The sequence below is a fragment of the Silurus aristotelis genome (assembly GCF_946808225.1).
Source record: "Silurus aristotelis genome assembly, chromosome: 8".
Classification (NCBI taxonomy): domain Eukaryota; kingdom Metazoa; phylum Chordata; class Actinopteri; order Siluriformes; family Siluridae; genus Silurus; species Silurus aristotelis.
This window is the reverse complement of record NC_139581.1, coordinates 16,570,287-16,586,674: the sequence shown is the minus strand read 5'-3', so window position 1 is coordinate 16,586,674 and position 16,388 is coordinate 16,570,287. Positions and strand designations below refer to the sequence as shown.

Genomic DNA, 16,388 nt, shown 5'->3' with positions numbered 1-16,388 from the left:
AAGGCCAAAGTAATCGTCAGCCCACAAAGCATGTGCTGCACTGTTTAGTGTAATAATGATCATGTAATTTTTCAAACAGCAGCTTAAAAATTCATTAGAAATCATTTAAAAACGTGCAACAGCATTGTGCTAAATCCTTGAGCTCCTCCGAGGAGAAAACCATGAGATTTTAACATCTGCTATACCTGAATATAGATTTTTACTTCTCCGTCTCCTCTAAGAGTCTACAGACTGCTCACATCAATCAAAACTACAGCTATGAAGAGGAAGGTCATGCTCATTTGAGGCCCAGAATTCATTGTGGGCAGTGGGTTGCCGTGTTATAATGCAGAGCGGATTGAATGGACTGACTTTCTTTAGGTCAAAGCAATAAAAATATAATAACAAAAAAAGCAACCCACAAACACACATCCTCCTCCAACCCACTCAGAGGGAGAAGAAAAAAAAACACACACAAAAAAAAAAAGTGTACGTGTGCACGCATGGCTATGAGACATTCCAAAGTATTCAATATTCTTTAGCAGATTTTAGTGAATAAATAGCAATTAGTTTTAAAATGACAGTCACATTAACTCAAATTAACCCCCCATTTTAACCCTGTCTATTAATCCATTAACGTGACCTTCAGGTCGACAGTTATATTAAATATGATTCTGGTTGTAACAGATGGTTTCCATGGATATGGCTTAATCGGGTCACCTATATTGATGAGAAAAGGGAAAGTCAATATAATTAAACTGGCAAGCGTGGTCCTTTTCCCCCCTCAAAATAAATAAATAAATATAAAATAATGAAAGAACACTAGAGTAAAGAAAATCTCAGGTTTCTGAATCTCAGATAATCTGTAAACCATGGTTTTAAACATCTATTTGAACAACAAGCCCAATTTTTTTATTTGCGGAAGTCCTTAGACTTAAGTATCCGTGTGAATTTAATGAATGATGCACTACACATCAAGGTTACAGGTACGCTTAATTAACGCTTAAGCAAAGTTCATTTTATATATAAAAAAAAAAAAAAAAGGATGTAGGCTTCTGCCTTGAGATACTAAACAAATCACATCTTTTCCCAGAACTAGTCAGCAAACTTGCACAAGTATCACATTTATTTCCCTAAAAATACTTCAAACAGCTTTACAAGAATAGATGCTGTGAACCAGTTTTCAGTACAGTGGCCATATCCTGCATTAATCAGCTCACAGGGTCACATGAGTCACTGTGTTTGTTTTCTCTTCAGAAAGTCCCATTCATATGTGTTCACAAGAACAATGGAACCTTGAAGAATCTGAAGGTTGCGGTTTGAAACATTTGTAATCAGTATCGAATGAGCTGTAGAGCAAGAGCTATCTGAAGCTGAGACTGGGCCATTAATCATTGTCGTATATATAGATATTGAATTACAGTCTAATTTCAAGCCGGATTGTGACATTGCGATGTTCAAGAGGACCCTGAAGACTCCATATGTTTTGGATGGTTTTCTATCCTTAAGAAATTCTTGGCTCTACAGGCTTTAGTGCAGCTTATCTTATACATTTGCATGCATAGTTTGGATACAGACGAAAAAAAAAAAGAGATACATTTCATTAAATATGAGAGCACACAGCAAGCTGGGGATGAATCCAGTAAAAAACACACAGGCATTCAATGCATGCACATTTTTGCAGATATTGCATAAAAAGCTAATAATAGATGTTCACAAATGTTCACACTAGCCAACATCTGACTAGAAGATAATGCCTTCAATCAACATGGGAGTTTTGGAGTTATCTCAGACTATACTAATCTTCTGGCTAGGTAATCATAAATTAACTTGTTGGAACTAAGATTTGATTTGTCAATATTTGTAAGATTTGTGTTGATTTAAATGTAAATTTTGTTTTTCTTTTTTAATCAGCATATTTCTATAATAATTTTTTTATCGCACTCCCTTGTAGACAACCAAGACATAATCAATACGTGAACTACATCTCCTATCTTTTAGTCTGTCCCTATTTTTAGCTGCTAATGAAGGGAGAGAAGCGGAAAGCTCCAGGCCTGGGAAATAGAAGTGAGATGTGTGATGCTGACAGGAGCCGTGATGACACGTGCGTGTGCTGCTGACGGTTGATATCGGTGTCCTTGCTGCTGTGAGATGACAAGAGAGACAGAAATCTCAATGATGGCAATATTGCCTAATGTGCTGATGTAACAGGAGTTTAATGGTTTACACCAATATGGAGCACTATCTTGCAATGCACAGCCTACCTACACCCCAAATCATGAGGGCGGAAAATATATTTTCACAAAGACATGAGCAGAGAGGTCAGGGAGCAGGTTTGAGTAGAACAAGGTGTGAAAAGGTGTGTGTGTGTGGGTGTTTGTGTAAGAGAGAGAGAGAGAGAGACTGACAGACAGAGACAGAAAAGGAGTTGTGTATGAGGGAAAGAGAAACACACATGTTATGGTATTGGTGCACTATCAACTTCAAGTGCACCCACACACACCAGTAATAGGTATTCCACTCAGACAAAGGCCTGTGGTGTTAACTGAAAACAGCTCTGTACTTCAGCATCACCTGGCACAAGGTCACCTTTAGAACCTATTAAAAACCATCTCATGAACTGGTCATACATATTGCAGTCCTTTCGTTACCATCTGAATGCAGATTGAGCATGCAAAATAAATGCCATATGCATTCCCTCTGTTTCCTAGGCAACCATTTTCCATGACACGTAGAAGAGATCAGAGGGTCATCTTAAAAAAAAAAGGTTCTTAACAATATAAAACACACACACCCACAAATATTAACACTCCCATAACTACTTCGCACACACTCCCTTTCTCTTTCCCTCACACACTGTCTCTGTCTTTCTGTCTCAAAGCTTGCTGATGTAGTTGTACATAGTCAATAAAGCTATCTAGATGGATGGATGGATGGATGGATGGATGGATGGATGGATGGATGGATGGATGGATAGATGGATAGATGGATAGATGGATAGATGGATAGATGGATAGATGGATAGATAGATAGATAGATAGATAGATAGATAGATAGATAGATAGATAGATAGATCGATCGATCGATCAGCCTTACTCATTCTGGGAGGTTAAGTATTCAACAACAATAAAGTATACATTATTTATTCACACTCACAAAAACCATCACACCAGAACTTAAACGAGATCAACCTCAGTTTTTAATCCAACATGACACTCCCATAAACACCAAATCTCCAGAAATCCTGAGGACTCAACATCTCTTTGTCTGCATCCGATTTTAACCACTCCAAGACAATGCTATGTTATTAGCTGGATGAAAAAGCCGCCCGAAGCAAATTACACATAATAACAGAGCGACGCTAATGTGGAAACCTAATACTGATGGCGTTAAAGTGTAAAATCACGCCACAGCTGGAAGACTTAAACACTCTGGAGCAATCGAGTGTCCTGTAGAGAGGAGACAGGTTTAGGATATCCGCAGCTTGGGCCCCCCGACTGAGGTGCGAGTTATTTGTAAGTGGGTTGGGGCTAAAGCCCATAATTATTCCCCTTTATGTGGGATGAGGGTCCTCAGCATTAATAATGCAACTTTTAGTGGTAGCAGGCTGTGGGGATTAATGCTCTTATCACCTGAGCTACTGCATGCTTCTCTGCTCTTTCTCTGGTGAAAGCAGGCTACAACATAAAATGTCACCTCAGCTGAATTTTTTATATTCTCCAGAGCACACCAGATCCCGGTGGCTTGGACACCTGTGATGGACAGACGGTTGTCTGTCTGCTTAATGCTTTCTTTAATCCTGTCTCCCCTCCATGGACAGTCCACCCCCCCACCAAGAAGCTTCTTTCTCTTCTCCAGCTGAGACATGAAAAAGGAAGTGAAAGCGGATCTGCTTCCTGTCGGTCTGTGAAGAGTGCTGTCTTGTCAGATTAACCCCACTCCGCTTAAAGTACTTAAGCTAAATTGGTGAAAGCCAATCAAAGTCATGCAGCTAAATCCGAGAGTGTAAAAAAAGGAGAGACAAACAGATAGAATCACAATCAGCAAGCAAATTTTCCGAGACTGATTTGTGAACTTGTGTAAGAACAGGCTGAGGATAGACTGTGTCCTGGAGACTTCGAGAAACAAAGAAAAAAAAACAGAAAAACAAAGACAAGGGTTTTGCTGTCTGTAAAAATGGTTGATGATGGATGTGTGCTGTAACTCACACCTGTTAAGGAAGCCTGGAGGATTTAAGCAGCACCCCCACCCTTCTTTAAGCATCCAACACACACACAAACACACAGAGAAACAGCCAGAGCACTGAATTCATCTGCATTCACACAATGGCATTTTCTCTTCTCTCACCCAGGAGAGACTTACAGCTGTGTGCGTGTGTGGGCTGGTTCAAACAGGACAAAACATCATCATGTGCACGCTCAGGAGGGTCCCATCTGCCAGCAGCAGTGGGAACAGAAGTACAGTGATAACAGAATGCAAAATACATAAAGACATAATCCAAAGGTAAGCAAATGAGAAAAATGCCAAATCCATACCTGAGTGAGGCATGTAAAGTGGTTCTCCTGGAAGCATACAGTATATAAAAGCAAACAGCCAGTTGTATTGTTTATGTAAACCTTGTACAGTATATTTTTTATAGAGCACACTAGAGCACACTAAATCCACTGTTTTTCCATTTTTATATCAATGTTAGAGCTCAGAGAACTGAACGATACCTGGATATTGATCTGATGCTGACACGCTCACAGTAAACACACTGTTGCCCAGACAGGTTTCGGTGAAAGTGCTTTGTATTCACAGAATGATTTGTTTCCTCTGATAAATAAAAAGAGCCATGTTATGTCACTCAGTAACACAATCACATATGTCGGGTCCTGAGTGGTGCTGCAGAACAGAATTCCCTGTGAGGGGATCAAACGGACTCTAAAAGATTGGTTGCTTATTTGTTTATAAATTAATGCCAAGCCAGCATCAACAGCTGGAGAAGAATGGAAGTAAGTGGTTGCATTTTTAGCCACTTTAGGACCCATGACCTTGACTCAAAAAGCACAAAACTGAACGCTATGTCACTGTTTGCAAGCTAACAGGAGACTCTTTATGCATCTGCTGTACGAGACTGAAAGATCACGAGTTTCTTCACAAGAGGTGGTGTCGAGTTCCAAAGATGCGACGAGTGGTGAAACGTTTTTCAGTTGTCATAACCTGGTGAGTCCTGAATGTGACAAGTTCTGAAACCGACAAGTACCGAAGTATTACTGTATCAAGAATCTTTTAAGAAGTTTATCTTCAATAATGAAATTCAAATTCAATCCAGTCTCAATTAATCAAAATTCTTTTCATATGAATTAAACGAATATAACAGAGGGGTTCAACCATCACAATCCTGGTGTGGAAGAACAACCTTAATCTCTTCCCTGTCCATCAAGGCAACATTAACCAATCATGGGCAGTTGTGAGCTCAGGTTTTTGAAAAGGGGCAGACAGCTGAGAGCTTCGATAGATAGAGCTGCCCTAGCATTCCTAGCATGAGCAGGAATTTTAAAAAGACGTGCTACATCAGGTGGATATCTTACAGGAGGATGTGTGCACTAAGCTTTCACCCTCCCTTTCGGTCAAGAGAAAGTCTTACTAGTGAGTGAGATTTAGCAAATGACTAAATTAAGAGAAATATGAAGGGGTGAGCATGAAAGCCCATCATTTCAGATTACAACTCAGTGTCTGAAACACACGCTCAGTGTGAAATCGGCGGGTTCCACATCTGTCAGGCTGTGTTTCTAATTCTGATTTATGATAATGAACAGGATGATATTTAGGTCTGTACTGTTAGAATGTTATTCACACTGTAATGCCACATTATTCCCAAGTGCTGTGCATTTTGTGAAATACTGTATGCTACAGGATGTTTTTGGGTCACCTACTTAGTCAAGAACCAACATGCTCACTGGTTGAATAAATTACTAAATGTAAAGGGCAGAGCTCTTAGAAATGTTCTTACAGGTCCTCTAAGTAATACTCAGTGGTGGACAAAGTACATAAAGCCTGGACTTGGGTAAAAGTAGAGATACAGTAGGTAAAATATTACTGCAGAAAAAGTGCCCCTTTAGACTTTCACTTAAGTAAAAGTACAAACGTATTTGGCTTCAAATGTACTTAAGTATCCAAATCCAAGGACTATGATTTATTTTGGATATAATAATTTTTTCTTTTGCTGAAATCAACTGTTTATGTGTAAAGACTCCGGTGTTACTCTTATCACACCAATCGATTAATAGAATGATATTAATGAGTCAAACACTGATTGATATATAATAAATGATCATGAGTCAAAAACCTTTTTTTCAACGACTAAAAAAAATAAAAATCAGGCAAATAAGACCACGGATGCTGTGGCAAGTTGGAGTCATGAGATTCTTCTTCCATTAATTCCTTTCAAAATTTTTTCAACTTATTCCGCCTCTTCTTCCTGAGTGTATGAGTGAGGGAACATCTTCTGGCGGTGGGTGCACACTCCGAGTCCCAACCAGGTACATTGACCCTGATTATATTATAATTGACATGACCGTGCAAACAAGCAGTAAAAAAACCTGTGCAGCCCCCCCCGGTCCTAGTTTGCTGCCCATGTCACCTCTGCCTAAATTCGCCACTGCCAAACGGGAATCAAAACAAGTTTAAAACAGAGCGTGAACTGTACCCTAAATGGTGGCTTGCTGCGTGATTGACCAGTTACGTTTAAAAAAAAAAGAAATTACTTAGACTTAAATACAGTAACCAATTACATTTACTTCATTACTGTCCACCACTGGTAATACTGAACAGTAGAAGAGCAATATGTTAAAGATCATCCTGTGTGCAAAAATGATGCAATTGTAATGGCTGTATTGTAATGTTGATTATTACTGAATGACCTCAATACACTTGATATCACAGGTATTATCGTTTAATAACATCCAAAGCTACACTGTTTATTTAAGCAGCCAATGATGCTAAAAAGTTTGTGTCATCAAAGTATGTTTTTTATGCACTACTACACCTGTTTTTCTGCGTTGAAAACATGGATATGCACCATAAACTCTGAAAAGGCTTTAGGGTATCTTTGATCATGATCATGTATCACCTTGGAAGGAGAGACACACTCCTAGCACACATGCATTAAACATGAGGGACTACCATGACATTCAAGAAGGTCTGTTACAAAATCACTCGGTGTAAAAGTGTGTGACTCTCGAGCACGTTCAATTCAATGAACCTACAAATAAATTTTCTTCAATTCAGGTTAGATTTCTCTCATTCAATTAGAGGTGAATCTAATAAAGCACAAAAGCTCAAATACAATTCAAGGGTGCCAATAATTCTGGGCCTGACTGCAATTAAAGTGCAAAAGCAGGCTGCAGGAAGCTGGGGGTTTTTTTTTGCTCCCACACCATCATTATAACAAGTCAAAGGAGGGGCCTGCAAAGCGGGATTCTTTTCATGCTGAACCTTCAAAAGCAGGATCCACAGGCGTACGTGACAGCGCAGCCGAGATCGAGAGGCGAGATAAAGACAGGCAGTCAGAGAGGGGTGCAGCACACGCACTCGGTTCACCCTGTCTAGGTGCACACATGTCTGGAGATGAGATGAGATAGAGAAAAAGCACATCTCCAAGGTCCAGCATTCTTTTCTTCTTTTCCTGCGAGGAGACACTGATAGACGTCTCTTTGTCCGGCTATAATGACTGTCCTGCTGAGGCGGTGTGATGCGAGCAGACAAAGACTGAAGATTGTTATAATAAAGTGGACTTGATAGAAAATTCCATTTTCATCCACAATGCAATCTCAAATCAAGGCAATGTGGCTTTTAATGTCATTTTAGCTATATACAGTTGATACAGTACACAGTAAAACAAAAGAACGTTCCTTCCGGACCAATGCACTAAAAAAAATAACACATTTACACTATCACAACAAAATCATTTAGTGCAAACAACAGAAAACAGCGATGAGACAATAGTCTCTGTCCATCTGACTGGAGTTGCATTAGTGCTAATTCATTTCTACCTAAAGAGAGCAATGCAGCAGAGCTTTTGTCAGTCCAACCCTTTTGCCTTCTCATCTGTACACGCTGATCAGAACATGTACAGTAGGTGCCAATCAGAATTCTCTCTCACGGACGAGCTCTGCCCCATGCAGAACCTGCCGGAAAACATCTGACGCTGTAGGACAAGAGCCAACGATGCTGAACACAGTGAAAAAACAAAATCCACCGAAGAGGGCTTTAAGAGAATGATGAGAGTAACATTTGGAGAGAGAATGAAAATAACATTTTGGAACTGTATTGTTATCAAGCCTTCAACCAGCTGTAGTTTAGGTTACATGTAGACGGGTTACGGGTGTCGGGTCCGGTTCCGCGCTACGCACTTCCGGGTCGGCGGCCATCTTGCTGTTTTTCCCGCGCCTACCGGTATTTAAGGAGACCCGAGACTTTAGCTCGGGGCCAGATTATCTCACCGGCTTCCTAAAGTCCCTGGGATTATTCTTGCTACCCTGCCTGATCTGGATTCTGTTCTTTTTCCTGATCCCTGTTCTGCTCTGCCTCCCGAGTTACCCAGTTTATACTCTGGACTGTTTTTGGTTGGGTTTCAGCTTTGGTTTTTTCTCTCCCTTGGTCCTCCTGTCCCTCCATCCACTCACCTAGTCACCCACAAGATCCCTGACAGAATAATCTGGCTGTGCATCGTGTCCTGCCACGTTTCTGACAGAGGGTACCAAAACCTGCTAACAAGTGCACTGATTGGAGAGGCTTGTGGTATTCAATAAATGTTTAACTTAAGCTATTTTCTGTATCTTGTCTGCATCAAATATCGCCCATCAACTGCCCTGATTTCTAAACATCGGCCAGAGAAAAACCCATAATAGCCGACCTGTAGTATCTCTAGTATTGCCATTGAATATCCAGTGCAAAAACATGTCAGTGGCAACATTTTAGCACAAATGTCCTCCAGGCATATATACTCGCTTTGGAACATCTGTACACCTACTCATTCATGTAATGATGTAATCAGGCAGTTATGTTGCAGCAGTGGAATGCATAACATCATGCACATACAGGCCTGCAGCTAAAAAATGTCCATGTCAATCACCATAATAGGGAAAAAATGTGATATCAGTAATTTTGATCATGGCATGACGGTTGGCGTCAGACATGCTGGTGTCAGATTTTAATAACTTGACTTCCTGGGATTATTTTACACACAACAGTCTCAGTTTAGAATAGGAAAAAGCATCCAGTGAGAAGCAGTTCTGTGGATTGAGGTCAATGACAGACTGAGGTCAATGACAGACAGACTACCGTATTTTCTGGACTATAAGCCGCTACTTTATGAAGCAGCTAATTTATGGATTTTTCCAGGGTTTTTCACGGTTTCACAAGCTTCAAGCCAAAACAACTGAGCCCCATAACTTTAGACAAGTGAAATTGCCAAACGGGTTCAGGAGAACCAATGAAATTTATGAAAAAACACACTTCAGCTGTTCCGAGCTGCACGGCATCGGGAGAAAAGCTTCACCGATGGTGATTTTTAAACGCACGACGATGCTAAAAGATAATCTCTCGAAAGGAATAGTTGTGAAAGGAAGGAGGAAGACAGTGAACAATGACTTTCTTGGTAGGCTACTGTTTAGATACAAGTCTTTCGTTAAAGCCTGTGTAAAGTTCATTAGTTTCAGTGTAGACACCTGCGGCTTATAGACAGGTGTGGCGTATTTATGTTTGAAATAAAAATCTTTGTAAAATGCAGTGGGTGCGGCTTATATTTGGGTGCGCTTAATAGTCCGGAAATTACGGTAACTGTGGTGAGAAGAAGTAGATGGGCTACTCAGAAGACCATGTCAGGTTCCACTTTTGTCAGCCAAAAACACAAAGAACAGTCTGTAGAGGGAATAGGTTACAAATAAAAAAAAAATGGAAAAATGTAGTCTAAAATCTCAATTTTACATGAATCCATGTATCCTACCTGCCCTGTGTGAGAAGTCAAGGCTGGTGGAGGTTGTGTAATGGTGTGGGGAATGTTTTCATCACTTCAGTATCTCAGCCTTTTTGAGTTTTGTTGCTGACCACATCCACAATCTACTACTTCTAATGTCTATTTGCTGCATGATAACACACCGTGTCACGTAGCACGTCATCTTTAACTGGTTTCATGAACATTTACAATTTTTTTCAAAATTGAATAGAACACCTGTGGGATGTATTAGAGCAGGACAATTGCTGCATGAAAGTGCAGGTAAAAACCTGCAATTAAGTAAACATTTACGATAATCTCAAAAATCTGTTTCCACAATCCTGTAGAACCCATTGCAGGGAACTGAGGCCGTTTTAAAAACAAAAGGCAGTACTGCTCAGTATCAGCGTTCCTAGTACAGTGCTCAGTGAATGTACATAAAGAGAAGGTTCGTCATACCAAATTTGAGCCTTTCGTTATGACTGGGGCTGAATCTGGGTATGTGTGTATGTGTAAACCCTAAGGCTATGCAGACACTGTTACCCAGAATGAGAGGCCTACTGAAGAACAGCAGCTGAGCCTGGGTCTGAAGTCTGAGAGATTTCCCTGCTGACTGTAGCCTAGAGCAGCAAAAAAACAGTACTTGCATACACAGCAGCCCTCAGAGACTCTCACCCTCTTCTTTCTTCCTCGCTCTAGCTGCCCAGGTTGGAGACCTATTTTTAAAGAGCCCTGCGGCTACCCATCATTACAACGCTGGAGTCACTGGGGGTGTCTGTGTGCATCTCTTGGCAAGGTTACATTAAACACACCAATGACTCAGAGATGGGAATGAAAATGCTAAGATGCAAAGAGCTGAAATATGAACAGGCCATTTCCCTCAACACAAAAAGAAAATGTAAAAATGGGGGAATAAGAACAACGCTTCTGTCTGCGGAGTTAAGCACTGCTTGTCCGAATCCGTTATTCTCCTCGCATATAACTCAGATCCTCAACACACCCGTACCGGCAGAATTCCCAAGAGACTCTTATCCAGGCAGAGTTACTACTCTAAATCTAATGCAGAGGCTTTGCCGCTGTGGAGGATATCGGATTATTTTATTCTAAAGGCACAGAATGTGCTGAAACACTGCTTCCACAAACAATAACACATTAAAGTACACTGCTAAACTGACCAATCAAATATATAACACCTTTTTAGATCTTTCAATTAAAAAAAATGTAAAAAAGCAAATCGAAAGACTTTTTGAACAGAAGAGAGACCCGCCTGCAACTTTACTCGATAGAACTCCTCAGTTCACAGCTGCTGGTTATACAAATTGAAACACAGTTTCATTCAACACATGTGTGAAAAGCCTGATTGAGTGGTGTTTGCATGAGCCTATATTGATCCCAAAACCAATCACTGATCATTTCTTGTTCCCAAAGACTGATGTGGTTCCCAACAACTATTCACTAATTATCACTGTGCCCAAAAATCATTCATGGGTCCTCTTTGTTCTCAATAACCAAACACTAATAACCTTTGTATAAACAACAATGGGAAGTCACTACTGTGTCACCTGTGCACTTCTTTTGCTCTTTGGTATATTTACTAACAAAGAAATCAAATGTATTATAGTTTTAACTGACTCGGTGGTCTATTCACCGGAACATGCATGGTAAACAATCTATAAAATCTTAGGGTAATAATACAAATATTGAGGTGAAGTTTCCTGTAAAGAGCTGATCACCTAACATTATTAGAAAGAGTGTGTTAGTGCTTTACAGACAGTAAGATACAACAAGAATCTTCAGGGTGAAGGTTAGTAGCCTAAGCTTTGATATGAGAATGAAAAACAAAAAGAGAGAGAAAGAGAGAGAGAGAGAGAGAGAGAGATTATAACTGTTTACTGCTGCTATAGCTTGTGATAAGTATTTAAAAGCAGAACGATGAGGAACAACTGATTCTGACAAACCATAAATAAATTATTTTGCTGTATTAAAGGTTTTTCCTCTAAATCTCTTGAAGCTCAGCTCTCTGGCTATACAGCAGCAATTCAAACGCAAATGAGCATACATGAAATCACAGGAAGTAGTTATGGTAATTTAAATTCATCTTTTTGATTCAATTTAACAAAATAATTGAATAATAAACAAACGTAATTTAAAAACACATGTTTAACGCCTATTTTTTCCCTAATGGTGCAATAATAATACACAAGCTGTCATTTTTACACATTGTATATTAGTTGATGGGGTGAACAATACAACAAACCATAAGGTTTGCCTTATTCTTATTTAATGCTTTTTGTCTTAGTCACTTCTGAAATACAATGTCCCTCTCCCTCTCAACAACAACATGCAGCCGACGTCGCTTTGTTCACAAATGACAATAACCAGTTTGTGATGTTCAAAGACTTGGAAAATAATATTTAACCATTTTTACTGCAAATAACGAAACAGAGCCGTTACATTTTCCTGTATTTTGTTAACTGCAAAAAAAAAAAGAAAAAAAAAAAACGCAAAAAAAGAAAAATAAAGTTACATTAGGGGGAGTGGTGGCTCCAGCGGTTAAGGCGCTGGGTTACCGATCGGAAGGTCGGGGGTTCAAGCCCCGGTATCGCCATGCTGCCACTCTTGGGCCCTTGAGCAAGGCCCTTAACCCTCTATGCTCCAGGGGACCCTTACGAGAAAAATAAGCCAAGGACCGTGACGTCGGAGGCCGCCTTCCCGTGGGCTCACCACCTGCAGGAGGGACCGTAAGGCGGGGCCTTGACAGCCCGATCCCTGGACACGAAGAAGTGTCTGGGGAATCTGCTTAGACTGCTGCCCCCGCGACCCGAATTACGGATAAGCGGGAGAGGATGAAATGATGAAAGAAAAAAAAGTTACATTAGCAGTAATTGACTCCCAAAAGATGTCATGTTTAATGTATGAGCATCAGTCATTCCATATTCATAATTATGCTTTATGCACAGCTAGACAACTTCTCCAGTGTTACATTCTCTCTGCTTGAACCTATAAGACTCGTAACGAACCGAATGAATGACACGTTCGTTCATTTTATTCATAACAGTTTCTTCAGTTTATACAGAATCAGCACCGCTTCAGCTCAGACTCCATACTAAATCCTGAACACTAAGAGGCGTGTTCTTTCAAGAGAGCTGACCAATGACAAGCTCCTACACAGCAGCCATGTCTTTTATATTGGTGGGACTTGAATAAATGAATAATATGAGTTATTTGACTGAACATTTTTATAACTTCTTAAAACACAGACAGGCAGTTACTCTGTTAAGCATTACACAACCTCACCATGTCAGAGTTCTACCAGGCTTACATTCTCTTCTGACAAAAATCTTCGTTCATATATTACATAATGATATGCAAATCTTCTACTTCTTTCCGCGGTCCCCGTTGTGTGTCTCCGCAGTGGATCACCTGTCTCCACATCACTATATCCTCTAAATCTGTCTCTTTCAAACCAACCACCTGAATGTCTGCTCTCACCACATCCATAAACCTCCTTCCTTCTTTTCAACCCCTTGCCCTATCCTTTAGCATTCTCCTACCGATATATACCCCATGTCCATCCTCGGCACAAGACCAAACCATCTCACCCATCTCGCCTCTTAACTGGTCTCGTTATAAAGCAAATGATGACGACATATAGATTAATATGCAAATCAGTCTGCAGCGTCATCCATCGCTGTAAGAGCATGTATTAGCTGATTTCCCCTTAAAAGATGGGAAATCACTGAATCTGACACACACACACGTGAATGATCAACGTTTAACATCCCAAACTTTTAATCAATCCAAAGCTAAGCATCGGTACTTGGGAAGAGAAATGAGACAGAGAGGAGGAGTTTACTTACATCACCCGGCCGGATAATGTAGTCTGTACGTGCTCCTGAAAATCCGGGTACTTTGAAGACAGGTACGCAAAGTCCGGAGGTTTGTCCTTATAACGATTCCGAGGATGCATGGATTTATTCAGCGCCATTCTTGCGACACAGTTCCTAAACAATGCAGCACAGGATCTTTATCAGCAATGCAAAGAATTATAACAGTTGCAACTGACTCATAACAGATGAGGGTTTGTATTTGCAATAGACTATAAAAGCAAGATGGTGAAGAAACACCGAGCAGATCCCTAATGACCCTCTTTTCGTCTGAAGTGCACTACATAAAGTGTACATTATCACACAGCTCATGTAGAGCAATTCTATAAGAGTTAGGGAGTCATTTAGGATTCGAGTCTGTGCAAGTAATGAGTTAATAAGCCAAAGAGCACGCGTTCCTGCTAGAAACAAGCGACTGCGTACCGTTTACTCCCTTCTGTAAAAGCTTGGAATAATCTGGGGGGCACGCTTTCTTGGGTCAGTTGCAAGTTAGTCACGTTGTTTCTACGTTGTTTGTTCCGGGTTCGGGGTGACGTCATGAACGTGCGCCGGCTCAGAAATATGATGTGGCGCGCGCAGACAAGCTAAAAATTAGTTCTTTGGTTGTTATCCAAAATAGTTTATATTACGTTTTAATTATATAATTGCGGCAACTTTAAATATACATTGTATGCCATATTAAGATAAATATTATTTTGAAGCAAAAAAAAAAAGTCTACAAAATATAAATCATATTATGAGGGTTTAATACCACCAACACTAGTACTACTAATACTATTCACAGTACAAGTAGTTCCTTTACAGGAAACTGTTCATCACAATAAATTAATTAACATATCCATTTCTATTCCTTTTGGATTATTTTACTTATGTTTTCATATCAAGCTACAACCCTAGTTATTTTATCCCTAGTAAAACCACCCCACTTACACACCCTTTCAATAACCCAAGTGTGTTGCACTGTAAGGATAGAAGCCCACACTATGATTATTCCTCTTTGCCATGCACATGATAATCATCACCAGAGTGACAACATTTGCAATTTTTTTCTTTAATTATTTTGCAAACAATAATGGCATTCAGATACATTGTTAACAGTTGGCTGTGTGAAGTGATACCATGAAAGCAAAAAGTCCCATTAGAACTGTGAAGACTGAAGCCTCTTCTCTATTTACAAAGCAAGTAGAGCAGACAGATGAACTCGTAGCTGGAGGAGAAGGAATCTACAAATATTCTGTACATTAGTCCATTCAGCAGTGGGATTGCTTGGGACCTGGTGAATAGCAAACATTATTTCCTTAAGAACCCTTGAGGCCCGCATAGCAAGCTTTCACACAATGAGGAATGGGTCCAGCTACTGTGTATTCTTTAGCTTTCAAGCATCAAGTGCAAGGAGGTTTGTTTAAAAGTCCGTTTTTTTTTTTCTTTTTTTCTCATGTCTTGTTTTAGTTTCCTTTTCAGGTTTGAGTTAGCCAATCAGGATTGATCAGCATTTTTAACAATGGCTTCTTTTGCATGTACTTTAACTTCATTAAGAAAAAAAAAAAATACCAATTTGGGTGGTCTAGCTAGATTTTCTTTCCAAAAATTTATAAGGGAATTAAAAAAAAGCTAGCTAGATATTATTAGGTCAGAAATAAAAGTTTCATATAAACATTCCCTTCAAATATGTACTTTTTTTTTTTGGTTTTGGCTTTTTTTTTGCCCATTTACAGTTTTTGATGATATATTACACCAATTGGTGTATTTTTTAACTTTTAGAATAATAATAATAATAATAATAAAAGCCTGTCTACTCTAGGGACATCTTTCTTCTCTCTCACTCAGCTACTACACAAAAAAGTACAATATCTACATCTGTACCATGCCCCAATTCTTCTCTAATTCTTTTTCTTAACAGGGGCATCAGCATTGTTTGTACAGGGTGGGCAATTCTCCCTCAGTCTGCTGCAATCCCATCACAAATGAAATACAGATTATTTGAGCACAAACAGATCAGGCTGCCTACATACACATACTGAACTCTTCACAGTTAGCATGCCAGCTGATCTATCTGGCAGGGTGTTTGTGTTTACAGTCCTTCAAAAGTAAAAAAAAAATAATAATAATAAACCAAACAAAAAAAAAAACTATATAAACAAGATTTCTCTTTAATTATAATACTTGAAAATATAGGCTTACTTCCATTTTTTACACTGAAAGTCGTCAAATTCTCACTGCAGGACGGCTTGAAATTATGAAATTCAGAGATACGTGGACCAGCACAAACCCCCACCAGGCAGCTTAAACATCAGCACTGTTACATGACAGGTTTAAATCTCAGACTAGTCACTAATCAGATTTTCAGCAGCAGCAGGTATGCCCAGTACACAACAGGAAATCGCTAGATAACAGACTGGTTAAGCAATGGAACTCTTTATTATATAATTGCATTGTAATGAAAAGGGTAAATTAAAAACAGTATTGTTTTTTGCACAAATTAATAAGTCTTAAATTGCTTACACCTTTAGTCTGAAAGGACTAAAGATCTAAGAACAGGGATG

General features: G+C 39.6%; 1 protein-coding gene across 1 annotated transcript in view; it reads right to left on the bottom strand.

Moving 5' to 3' along the window:
* mettl16 (methyltransferase 16, N6-methyladenosine) overlaps positions 1-15,972 on the bottom strand; it is a 38,472-nt gene extending 22,500 nt beyond the window's left edge. Inside the window, exons 1-3 of the mRNA XM_083549260.1 lie at positions 14,600-15,972; positions 14,269-14,560; positions 13,819-13,962 (exon numbers count right to left, since the gene is read on the bottom strand). Of these exons, the coding sequence (XP_083405386.1) occupies positions 13,819-13,962; positions 14,269-14,384 (260 nt within the window). The 5' untranslated portion in view covers positions 14,385-14,560; positions 14,600-15,972. The remainder of the gene's footprint in view (positions 1-13,818; positions 13,963-14,268; positions 14,561-14,599) is intronic.
* Positions 15,973-16,388: the final 416 nt, after the last annotated feature.